The sequence below is a fragment of the Monopterus albus genome, unplaced genomic scaffold, assembly GCF_001952655.1.
Source record: "Monopterus albus unplaced genomic scaffold, M_albus_1.0 scaffold131.1, whole genome shotgun sequence".
NCBI classification, from domain to species: Eukaryota; Metazoa; Chordata; class Actinopteri; order Synbranchiformes; family Synbranchidae; genus Monopterus; species Monopterus albus.
In genome coordinates, this window is record NW_018128011.1 from 1,269,973 (window position 1) to 1,282,567 (window position 12,595).

At 39.9% G+C, this 12,595-nt stretch overlaps 1 protein-coding gene across 6 annotated transcripts; it reads left to right on the plus strand.

Annotated features, from left to right (window-relative positions):
* The first annotated feature begins 2,142 nt into the window (after positions 1-2,142).
* Positions 2,143-12,558, plus strand: lat (linker for activation of T cells). Of its 6 annotated transcripts, XM_020613212.1 has the most exons (13): positions 2,143-2,656; positions 2,728-3,139; positions 6,636-6,745; positions 7,202-7,241; positions 7,347-7,375; positions 7,528-7,591; positions 8,363-8,424; positions 8,680-8,709; positions 8,979-9,021; positions 9,235-9,302; positions 9,428-9,609; positions 10,155-10,267; positions 10,344-12,558. In XM_020613212.1, the coding sequence occupies exons 3-13, from the start codon at positions 6,643-6,645 to the stop codon at positions 10,369-10,371; spliced, it is 762 nt and encodes a 253-aa protein (XP_020468868.1). In that variant the 5' UTR covers positions 2,143-2,656; positions 2,728-3,139; positions 6,636-6,642; the 3' UTR covers positions 10,372-12,558. The 6 variants fall into 6 exon arrangements, with proteins under 6 accessions (XP_020468868.1, XP_020468867.1, XP_020468872.1 ...); XM_020613211.1 differs by having other exon boundaries at positions 2,143-3,139; XM_020613216.1 differs by having other exon boundaries at positions 2,143-3,139; positions 9,428-9,496.
* The last annotated feature ends 37 nt before the right edge of the window (positions 12,559-12,595 follow it).

Consider the following 12,595-nt stretch of genomic DNA (forward strand, 5'->3'; position numbering starts at 1 on the left):
TCAAAGTAAAAAAAAAAAAAAAAACTGGTGCTAAAAGCAGTCAGCGTTTGTTCATCTTTAGGGATATTTCAACATTTTGGGAACTACATCTGTTCTCAGTTCTGCTGAGAGATGTTCATAGTGGTACCATTGTCATGCTTGTGCAGTAAATATGAAGCCACAGTCTGCTCACAACTAGCTTGGATGAAGTTAAACACTGGAAACGGGGAGAGACAGTGAGCTCGGGTCTGTCAGAAGTAAGTAAATTCACCTTGTGCACGCTTTTTTTTCCTTTTTCAGGGGGTTATGTTCTGAACTTGCATCCCGTTCAGATGGGATTTCTGTGTCAATGGGATGGTGGTGATTTTAACACCATTCATTGTGTAGCTGGGTAATTTTCACCCCATCTCTAGTCATAATTAATGATAAAGCAGCAATGTTTTTTTTGTTTTGTTTTGTTTTTACAAACATGCAGTTTGTCCTGTAATTTAAATCCTGTCCAGAACAACATCCTTGTATTTTAAAGCAGGGTATATTTATTATCTGTTAATCCACTAATTGTCTATTTCATTAAGTGTTTTACCTTAGAAATTTTGAAAAGAGTGAAAAGGACCTTGTGTAATGTACCATAGCTCAAGGTAATGTATTCAAAGAGCTGGTCTGATTCAACCCTCAGTTCAAATCCTACAAAAATTCAATTTGTAGTCATGTGACAAACATTGAATCAGATGTTGTCAGACTTGTGAAGCTACAATGAGTGTGTACCTTGAGCTTGAAAAATAAAAGCAGCAATTAATTGACTTGATTATCAGTTAAAACGGTTGCCAATTAATTTTGTCTGAATTAATAAATTGATAGTTGGTGTTCTGCAAACTTTTACTGCTGAGGATCTGCTCGTCCCTCTGTTTTGTCAGCTCAGGGTGAAACTTTTGTGTGAAAATGGAGTAAGGCCAAATGTTTTAGATCTATAAATAATCTGATAGATGTAAACATGCAAACGCCAACGCCAACATACTGGCTGATTTTACTTTGTAAAGGCGGCTGCACCGCCTGTATTCAGGTTTTGGTACTTGTAGCACTTCCTGTTTTCAGTTCACCCATGGATGTACAGACAATTTATCAGCAGATTAGTTTGGCAAGTTCTAGGAAATCAGAGATGATAATATCATCAAGAAGTATAAGTCGCACTACATGAAATCCGTGTGTCTTCAGATTTGGCTGAGTTCTAAGTCTGAGAAGGATCAACATTTGTGACTAATTTCTGTTTGCATCCTCTTCAACTTTCTGACATCCTCCTGGAGCGGTTTTTCTCTTTTGTCTTCATCCCTGCTGAATGTCTGTCCTGTAATTTCACCAGGGTTAAAGTGCCAGATGGGTTAAATTACAGAGGAGCAGAGCAAAGACTTCACTGCTCAGCTCCCTCTGTAGTGTTGGTTCTGTCTGAGTGGGACTTCTTTCTTTCTGCTACACAAGAACCACAGACTCTGTACTTAAATGAGCTTTTATGCTAAAGTCTCCTTCTTAGCTAACTTGCTGTACAAGCATAAACACAACCTCGTCCTGCACCTTAGCTTACTGAACAAGCCAACAAGAGGAACAAGTGAAGGTGCGCTGTTGATGTCAGTTTGTGGACTAGATGGCTCTGGCTGCTGTCAGTCAAACACAGACATGCCCAAAAGGAACATCTGATATTTGCTCAAAGACCTTTTCTGGAAAGCGAATTCAAGTGGCTGTAAAATCTTCCCCTGCTTCTCACTCGGTGTCAGTTGCGACCAGCTCCAGCCCCCCCCCCAACCCTCGGGGATACATGGGCACTAATGAACAGATGGATTTTAAAGCTTGTGTTATTTACATTGCATCGAATGTGAAGGTTTTCACTTTAACACAAGTGCTTAAACTTAGCTGCACTGAAGCAAAATGAATGTTACCTATGAATACCTTGTACTTTTATTCATAGCTGCATCTTGTTGCTCATGCTTTTGTAGTTTTACAGGACTTTTACTTGTAACATAAACCTCTTGTAGTGTGATATTTGAAAGATCTCAGTGCCTCTTCACCACCAATCTTAGGTTTTTGGTTGTTGCACATGGACCCTGCTGAGTTAGTCTAAATAATCCTAATGAGGCGGGGGTCAAATTCTTTGGACGGTGGTCCAAGTTTCCACCTGCACAATCAGATCAATTTGGCTGTGGTGTCTGATGTGTTTTCTAATTTTTCTCAGCAGGTGTCCCCCCTCCTCCCTCATTCATGGGAGGGGTTGCTCTGCTCGGCCTCTTTTTCCTCTCTCGTGTTTTCTGAGTCTTCTCTTGACGGAAGGAGAAAAGGTGCCGAGCGAGGACAGAAGACAAGAGGAGGACTCGGCTTCCTTCCCTTGGTGTGGTTTCCTGTTTGTAGGTGGGAGGATGTTGAGACGGTTGCAGCAGCGTTCAAATAACTTTGCAGCTTTTTAACACCCGGCAACACTCTGAGGTGTCACAGTTACATCTCCGGGTTGGTGCGAGGTGTTTGTTTGTTTTTTTTTTGTCTCTGACATTTTGCTGTTTTTGCTGAAGGCCCCCTTTTCCAGTTTCCATCACCAGTTGCAGTTGAGCGTCTGAAAGAGGGCAGTTTGCTCATCCCACACACCTCATTCAACTTTTACAGTAGTTGGTTGGTTAGTGAGTCACCCTTTGCAGAGGTTGGTGACACATTCAGTAACTTGAATCTTGTGCTGAGAATTTAGTCATTAAGTGTTTTCTGCATTTTTAGAGCACTCTCTGGAGAAACGTGACCTGAATCGGTGTCATCTTTCTCAGAGGAAACACTAAGAAGACAGAACATTAGAGGATCTGGGGCAGGTGGTGAAAAGAAACTCATCGTCTCAACTGAGGAGGTGATTGGGTGCAGCGGTGACAGAGGAGGAGAGTCAGTCACAGAGAGAGTGGGAGGAAAGAGTCAAGCTGGTCACTGAAGGTGCAGATCATACAACTGCCAGGAAAATAGAAAGAGGAAAGTGAGCAAAGAGGTCTTCAGTCATGGCAGATATTTGGTGACATTAGTCTCATGTGGACCAGATACTGTGGGGGACACAAGACCAGCCATAGGCCCTGAAACATCGCTAGCCCTCCTCCCGTTCCTCCATTCAGCCGTCTCCTCAGTCGACATTAGTCCTCAGGTGTAGGTGAGTTTTCCCTTGTTTTATTTCCTCAGGTGTTAGTTGTGTGACCTCATGATGGAGGAACCTCAGTTTATTCCCAGCATACGCGTGGAGGAGGTCGGGGTGAGCACTGAACCACACCCGCAGTTTTCACACTGAGGCCTAGTGAAGAAGCCAAACCCTTGTTCGCTTCATGGCCCAATAATGCTCATGTTTTAGATGTGCTGCTGCCACAGGCCAAGTCATTACCATCTTGGCTCATTGGAATCATGGGGCTTCTCTGTACACCAAAAGTGCATGTTGAACATTGTACAAAGTAAGGCCATTATTTACAGTAGAGCGCATCTGTGCATGCTATAACAGCATGTGCTGATTTTCCACCAGGTGTTGCAGGCCAAAGTTCAACTTGTACCCAAAATACACTGACCTCCAACACAGTGCATCCAGTGGGATTTTGTCTCAGGCAGAACAGAGAAGTTGTGGCTTTCCAGAGTAGTATAACTTTACTCTCCGATCCTGCCAGAACTCGAGAAAAAGAACTGAAAGCCTGGCAGAACCTTTTTTTTTTTTTTTACTCCTTTGCATCTGAATGTGGCACACACTTTTACCAAATTTTGAGCCAACATGCAAAAGAATTTGGGTCATTGAGATCAAACAGCCTGAAATGCCAAATCATCAATAACTGGGTCATCCCCTAATACTGAGCAGGGAGCTGCTGGCTGTAAAAGTAACGATAACCAAGTGCATTCACTAAAGCACTGTACTTAAGAACAATTTTAACGTACTCATACTTGAGTACTTTTTGCTCAAATACATATATTGGACAGTTGCATTTTTACTTTGTAGCAGATTTTGAAACTTAACCATCTCACTAACAATGTATGCATTATTACAGGTCAGCTATTCAACACTGTGTTAAGTATTCAGAAGTAGCTCCACCCGGAGCAGCTCCACCAGTAAAATGCTGCCTACACATTCATGCATCAGTATTAATATCAATGTGGTTTTTTAAAAAATCATCTAACACTTACTGGAGTTAGTTTGTGTCTTCCTAGTGGGTATTTTTACTTTGATACTTCAACTTTATGTCTGATTATACTTCTCTACTTTTACTTAAGTAGGAGTTGGAATCAGAACTTTTACTTGTAATGGATTATTTTACATCTGAATGCTTCTTAACCTGTACCGTTTAGATTTATCCTACTTGCGCCAATCCAGTTCTTATTCTATTCTATTTTTTTCTACTTTATTCTATTGTAGTTTCTAAATGTTATGGCACCCAGTACTAGGTGAGAGAGAAACGGTATTTCGATTTTCTGTATGTCCTGCACATATGGTGAATTGATAATAACATCCTTGAACCTTATTTCCTGACTTTAAATGATCATTTTGTTTATTTTAAACTGCATCACACCTGTTTTCATAAAGATAAATGTTTTTGATCAACTTTCATGTTGGTTCTTCACTGAAGACTCAGCAGAGTAGTTACTTATTTGATTCAAATCTATCATTGCCTACTGGAGTCACACTTCCGTTCCACATATCTGGCCTTCCTATGCTTAATTGTGTTGGTTGGCTGCCTTTTAATCAAACCTTTCAGGGCTTACTGTGGCGTGTGTGTTTGGTGCATGGCATGCTAAGAGATGGAGCCACAACTCACAAGATGGCCGCCCATCACACTGCAGTGCTGTGTGAGGAGCTGAGTTAGACCCTTTGGAAATCAGACGTTTGTAGTTTAGAAGTGAGTAAGCAAATAGGTTCTTTGCGGCAGGTTTCTGTGGCGATTTCGATGCCTGGTCTGAACCAGTGGAGGCATTTTCTGTGAAGTGCGTTTCCAGGCTTTGGAATCGACTGATTGTTTAAGTGCAGCACTGAGCTTTACAGAGGAAAAAAACTGAGCTGTACCAGTTGGCTGTACCACATGTGAAATGGTTTTCCTTCCTGTGTGACGCACCTCTGTGATCAGGAGGAAGATTATCATCAGCAGGTTCATCTTCTGACACCCCAGGAAAGTGAAAACCACCAGTTATATAGTACAGAGCAGGCCATTTCATTTTTAAAACATGGTTTCCTCTTGACACGTGTTCATAGATAAGTACATAATAGTGAATAAAGACAAAATGAGTTCTGTTCTGAGGTTTTTTTTGGCTGCAAATTGGATTTTGTCTTTTAAAATAATTTACCGCCACTGACAGAGTTGTAGGTTTCAACATCTAAACCTATGGCATGATGTGTACTGTAGATTAGCTCTAAGGTCTGTGGTGACCCTGGTCCAGTGTCCACCCCGAGCCCCGATCTCCATCATATCCCAGGTTATGTCCACACCAAGCTGGTTAAATCAGAAAAATATACTTATCTGATATGTAGCCCTCTTTATGCTAAACACAAAGAAAATGTATTCTGATATGTTAGAATAGCATAAAGTACAACAGAAATAACATAGAACAAACTTTAAAATGGCACTAAAGCATTTTATTGACCAGATATTTTCCGATTATCAGTATGTCAGAGGTTTTTCCTGGGTTTCTTTATTAGAGCAGCACAATGTGGATTAATCCACCACTGAAAATAGTCCCCAACAAACTGTGCTATTTCCTCCAGTTTAAGTGATTTGTTTCCACTGAATACTGGGAGACAGTAACACAGATTAGCGGATTTGGCCTTTAAAGCTTTGCATCTCCCTTAATTTTTTCCTTGAGTTTATTTAATTATAATCAAATGTGGAGGATGGGTCATAATTTAAAATTATTGAAGCACTTCAAATTACAGAGCAATGAGAAGAAGAAGAGTATATTAGAGCTATGATGGTTACTCAATTAGTTAATCAAAAGTAAATCAGCAACTCGGCTAATAATTTAATTTATAAAGCAAAAATGTCAAAACTTTTTCAAATTCTAGAATTAGTCACTTTATCTTACATTATGGTACATTCAGTATGTGTGGACTTTGATGTAATGGTCCATCATTGGATGTCATCACCTTGTGCTGTAGGGTGTTGTACAGTTTTCTGATGCTTTACAACTTAATGATTTAATGAGAGAATCATTGTTAATCAATAATGAAAATAACCATTAGGTGCAGCCCTAATAATAAAGCTCTTATACAGGCAAGCATTAAGGACAAGGATGTTGGTCCAACTCTGTCAGGTTGCATCTCAGAGAGAGATTGTGTGTGATGGTGATTTTCTTCATTCAAACCTTCTACACACAGTTTGGACACTTTTAGACTGGTCATGTGAATACAGTTTTTGTTTTTTTCAATGAAATTAGCAGTTTCGCCATAATTGGTACTAAATGACAATGTGCTTCACAAAAACCTTCTTAGGAAATTTCAAAAATAGTAATAGCAAAATAGTGTTGCCAAATAAAGTCCAGGGGATCTGACCAAACCTCAGCTGCACATGTTGGTTTTGTTACGAGCGCTTTAAGAGCTACAGTATAACAATCCAAATGTACCTTTTGTGGACTGAGCTGACTAAAAGCTCTGGCGGTCTCGTACCGTCCTCTTCTCTCCTCCTCAGATGAACCATGGATGTCTCCTGGTTCATCCTGATGGTGTTGGCCGCCATCTTCGTCTCCACTATCCTGCTGGCCGTTGTCTGTCTGGACTGTAGGAACAAAAGCGTGCTGGGTGAGCTGGCGTCTCACTTCATACTGTGCAGACAAATCGGTCTAGGTGATGGTGATGGTGATGTGTGGGTTACCAGATCTACAGATGAAAGCATTTATAACTTCTTTATCCAATTCACAAACAAATGTCAAAAGTGTCACAAATAAATACAATTAGAATAAATATCAGTAATTTACACACACAGTGGGGACATTGAAATGATTTGCATTTATTTCCTGTAAAAGTCTTTTTATCTTTAGTTCCTGTAACACACTAATTTCTCTCCATGACAACATGGGCTTAACAGCTGCTGTCCTTGTTCGCTGTGACTTAACCTCAAGATATTACATCCTGTGGTTTTTCGAAGGATCTTTTTAACAGACTAAGCTCAACAATTTCCCACTTCTCATGGTCAATACACTACATTTCAAATATAATTCAACTAAATTATTCTTAACAATTTCTGTTTACTCCCAGTCTACGTCAGCCAAACACATGCTTCAGAAGAATACATACCGTAAGTCTTTTCTTCTGCTAGTTAAGACCTTCAGTTTCACATGAAATGAAATGACCATGGTGCGAGCAGCTGGGTTTTTTCTGATGTGTCTCTTCTTTCCCTCAGATCCTCTGAGTTCAGCGTCATCCGCCCATGTAAGTCTAAACGAAACTTGACAAAATCAAATCTGAAAATCTCCACTCTTGTCTTAATGATATTAACCTGACACTGAACTAATGCTGATGTAATGTTGACATTAACATTGGTCTTTAACGATGATGATAAAGGTCACTTTCTCTCTATTGAGATGCAGCCCAGACGGCCACTGATCAGAACTCCTTCACTGCTTCCTCCAACAATCTGTCACATCTGTGAGTTATTTTTTCCTTTTAATCACAAACCACACCTGGTTCCTACCTACCAAAACTAGGAGGCCTCAATCAGCACTAACTCTGACTGTAATCAATTCATCAATACTCAGTAATGTCCAAAGTAAGGCTCAAAACACAGCTGTATTAATGGATGGGCCTCCTGGGCACACGGCCAGCAACATTAATAGTTCAACTACAAAGAGACACCCAGCGACTTCAGAGAGATAATGAGGCACGTTTTTAGCTTCTACTTCAGGGTAGGCACAGTATTGCCAGTGACACCAACAATCTTGTTAGCAAAGCTCAGTGTGGAAATTGTTTATTGTTCAGGTAGTAGCTTCTGCTGGTCATCATTGTTTCTGGTTAAAATGACAGCCAGTGGGGTCCTGTCAGCTGTTGCTAACTAACGATAACTCTGTGACGAGGGACTTTTCAATCCCGGTTTCCTTCAGTGGAAACGCACAGAGCACAAAAGGTTTCTGGTCCCTGGGGAAAGTTCTTCTGGTGTAAACGGGGCATTTCTCAGTCTGGGGCTCCTCGGTAGAACTGATGTGCTCAGGGAAAAAATGCAATCCATCCATGTTTGTATGTTTATCTGATTGTTTTCAGTCCAGGCTAGGATTCAATGATTTGACCTAAATTTTATGTTTTGTGGTTCTCATCCATGCTTTGGTTTTTGAGTAATAAACAAAGGAACTTCAGAATCATCTCATGTCAGAGATTTGAGTCTACACAGATTTTTTTTTAAATTTGATTTCTTTTGACCCTCAGCTCACCTTTAGCTGTTCCTGGGACTCAGCGGAGACCCCGATCAGTCACCCCAATAGAAACCGGTTAGAACCCTTCTTTTTTTAAAATATTTTAGATGATAATGTTTTTCTTTCCCATTGTGCCAGTTTCCCTTCGGGCTGTTTTTCCACATTTAAGTCATGAGTGATACATAATTTTTATTTCATACATAAAAAGAACAAAGATGTACCTCTACCACTTTCTCTTATGTTTGTTACACTTCAACATGGCAACACTCTAACTGTGATTATTTAAAATTCTCAAAAGTATGATAGATTTATTTATTTTTAATTCTACAGGAAGTATTCCAAGTTATGAGAACCAAGCAGGTAAGGTCATGTTTGCTTTAACTGCAGTTCATTAAGCTAACTGACACTGTCAGTGCACTGTTGTCTGTAAGTCACAAACATGAAGACATTTAGGAAGAGCAGTGCTAGTCAAGTCTTAACATGGGACTTGTTGACCTTGGCCTGCTCCCTGTTGAAAGCAACACATCACAGTGTACCAGCCTTGTAAACAAATTGAGCCTACAAGACATTTGTGATGCCATTGTAGCACATGATGGTGCCTGACCTGAGTTGACTGGTGTTTCCTACAGGCCCTCAGCCTGCAGACAGCGATGCAGAAGACGCAGGATACATGTAGGTTTTTTTTTTTCTATCAAACCTGTCAGAACTGATGAAGCCTCTTGGATGAGAAGTGAAATGTCTTTGACCTAGAAATCTAGTCCAGTTTATTTTTTCTAAGTTTTATCAGTTTACTATGACCTGGATGACTGAGAATCTGCACAGACATATCAAACCTGTTTTTCCTGTAAATCAGATTTAGATTTAAGCATCTCTCTTTTAATGTAGACTGGTGTTGCCTGATGATGAGGCTCCTCCGACAACAAATCAGAGCCGAGCTTCAACGCCCAGTTCAGGTAGTTTAAGAAAAAAAAAAAAGAAAGATAAAGGAAACACTCAGGTAGTACAACAGTGAAGTCTGTGTCATTTGTAGCTCAAGTGTGAATTGATCAGCAATTTTTATTTTCTTCTTCATCCACAGATCGAAATGATTATGTGAACCTCGAACATAACGGAGACTATCTGAATGTGTACCCAGGACAGATTGCAAGTGAGTTCGTTTCCGCTGTCCATCAGCAGCAGTTCTTAGATTTTCAGTTCTTCCTCAGTGATGTTTCACACAGGAAGCCCTACTGTCTACATCAGAGGTCACCTGTACCCCAGGTGTGTACCGCTCATGTACCAGGTCCATTTAGCAGCTGTTCAGCCATATCACAACACACCATAGTACTCAGCACATGGTTTCCCAGTATTTAAAGTGCTCATACATATTTAGCCTTAATTTTTCCAAGTATAAATATCAAAAATGTGATGGTTCCAGGATCATTGATGCAAGACATTTTCCTTGCTTTAAATCATACTAAATTAAATATCAAAAAATATACCAGTAACTGTTAGTTGCATCACCCCTCAGTGATATCTATTGGAAGACTATTGTGAAATTTCAACAAACTCCATAAAAGCTACTAAAAAGGGCTTTACAAGTTTTAACCCAACAAGACTTTATGTAAATGTAGGTCTGTGTTTAGGGCCCAACTACCAGCTGAGGCTACTGTCCAGTTGTTCAGTAACGCTGGTGACCTCTGACCTTTTGTCTTGCATGCGCATCACCACCTAAACACATGAAATCAAAATCTAACGAGCAGATGATCATGAAATACAGTGGAATGTTTGAGGTCACATCCAGATTATCTGATACTGAATTTTAGACTGTCCACAACCCAAACCAGAAATGGCGGCTCAAAGCGACACCGATGATGACGACGACGACGACGACACCGATGATGATGACGAAGAAACTAACTATGTCAACCAGTAACCCGTAAATTAACGTAACTCAATGATATTTAGAGCTTTTCTTGTGCAACAGCAGTCGGCTCATTTTGTTTTCCTTTCAGATGCTTCATTAGCAATCTCAGTGCATGATGGGACGCTGACTGACTTAATGAGGACGAGTGAACGACTTCTGACAACCTGACCACAGTGAGCCTTCCAACCCCTCTTCAGTTGTCTTCATCCACCTTTGCCTGCTAGTGAAGGCAGTGTGTTTATTTAAAGAGCTGAAGCTCTGAGAAAAGAAACTGACTCGATATGAAAACGTGCAGCTCCTTTTCTCAGTTCTCGAAGGTTTATCTGAAGGAAATAAGCCCTGTAGAAACTGTTTCAGTTTTGCAATCTGTGTGGGTAGAAGTAATTCTGCCAGCAAGAGGTTTGACTTTTATCAGGCCTCTGAAAGTAGAAACACGAATCTAAAACACCAAATTGTAGCCGAGTGCAGAAAACTCTGCAAACCATGTAGATTTAAAACCAAATCTGCCTGATTTCCACTTCCACAATTAGCCATAGATGGACATAATTACACTCAAATCCCATGTGCAGACCCAAACCAGCAATGACTGTCTTTTACTAACATTGAGTGTGCATTAAAACAACATATTCTTCCTCTGTGCCATTTTGACTCCATCCTGCTGATCCAGAAACTCACTAGAGCATCAAATGTAGATTATGATGATGTGAGGATTTGGTTTTTCTCTGACTAGTATTGTGGATCACAATAAACTGAATCTTTGTTTCAGAGCATTTCTCCAACAAAACAAGGCATTTGAAGACATCGCCTCAAACTCTCTGATGGTAATTTCACATTGTGTAGACTACATTCATTTATGACTAACCACAGGAGTGGATATCAGGCACTAAACATCCACTATGCACAGCTTTTTAAATCCACTGTAAAAAGCTGTGCATACGTTGATTAGGTACACCCAGCTGAAAGTGTTGCAGTCTAACAACAGTCCTGCAATAAGTCCTCTTTAGTGAAGATGATAATGTTCAGTTTGTGTTCAAATAATTGTGCTGCTACTGAACTGTACTGCATTATACTGACAGGTGTTCCAGGTACTTAGCCTCTCCCCAGTGATACAAATGAGTTGGACAAAATAAAAGAACCATCTGTCAGTTTTTATCAACCCGTCCAAGGGCTACAGACAAACCGCATCTTCCGAAATCATCATATAGCTGAATCCACACTTCTCTAAAACCAGAATTCACCACTATCACCTACTTGGAGGAGGATTTATTGCAGGACAGTTTGATTAGACTTTATCTTGGTGTCATAAGTATTGTTCTCAGATAGTCCTAGAGCAGACTAATCTATAGCCATGCTCATGGCCCTGTGACGCCCTGTGACGCCCTGGACAAGTTTATGAGCTAAGGGCAGACCTAAAGATGGCACTAGAGGAAGAGTCAGGGGAAACAAAACAACCCCTGCTAACCCTGAATTTCCTGGCTATTAATCCAACAGCTGTTGAGATATTTCAGTCTGGACCAAGAGACCAGCATCATCTCATAGCACAAACAACATGAACGTACAGTAAATATGATCAGAGTTGTAAAGTGGAAAATAACACACTTCTCTTACACAGCTTAGTTTTTACTCCTTGAGACTTTGCCCTAATCCTTGTTTCCTGTAAATTTAACCTTTAAATGTTATTAATTTAAAGGAAATGAGAAAGATTGGGAACATTAAAATCTGTTTTTGGATATCATATAACATCAGATTATTTTTCCTGTCGGGCATCAGATAAAAATACATTGGTCTCACATGGCAATTGGTTCAGTGTCACAGTTTCTCTGTAGTTTACTCTTCTGAATTGATCAGAACAGTTAAAGTTCTGTAGTTTTTTTTAAGTATATTTTCTGTCATCTGTATCTGCAAAATATCCTTTTATTTTTTATTTTTTCCTGGTTAAGCCTTTCCTCCAGTGTCTGACACAGAGGTTTGGACAGACTGAAATATTGAGCTTTACTCCAGTTTTACTGACAACTCCTGAGAATGTCTTAATCACATGATTTATTTACAACGTATTTATGTTTTTGTTGTCTTGAACTAGAAATGTTTAACTACAATTTAATTAAACCTTTAAAAAAAACTTTAAACTGTCAGACTTAATTTCCTATAGCAAAAACCAATTTCTCTGAACCCTTTTTTTTCCTTTTAACATTTCACGATCACTGGCGCGATGCCTGGAACTATTCCTTGTCAAGCCACAGTCTGTGTTCACCCCCTAAAACCACAAACTGCCATCTTTACATTTCAAATTAAACACTTATGAAACTGGAGTTCACTAATGATCATCCTGTCAGTTACATC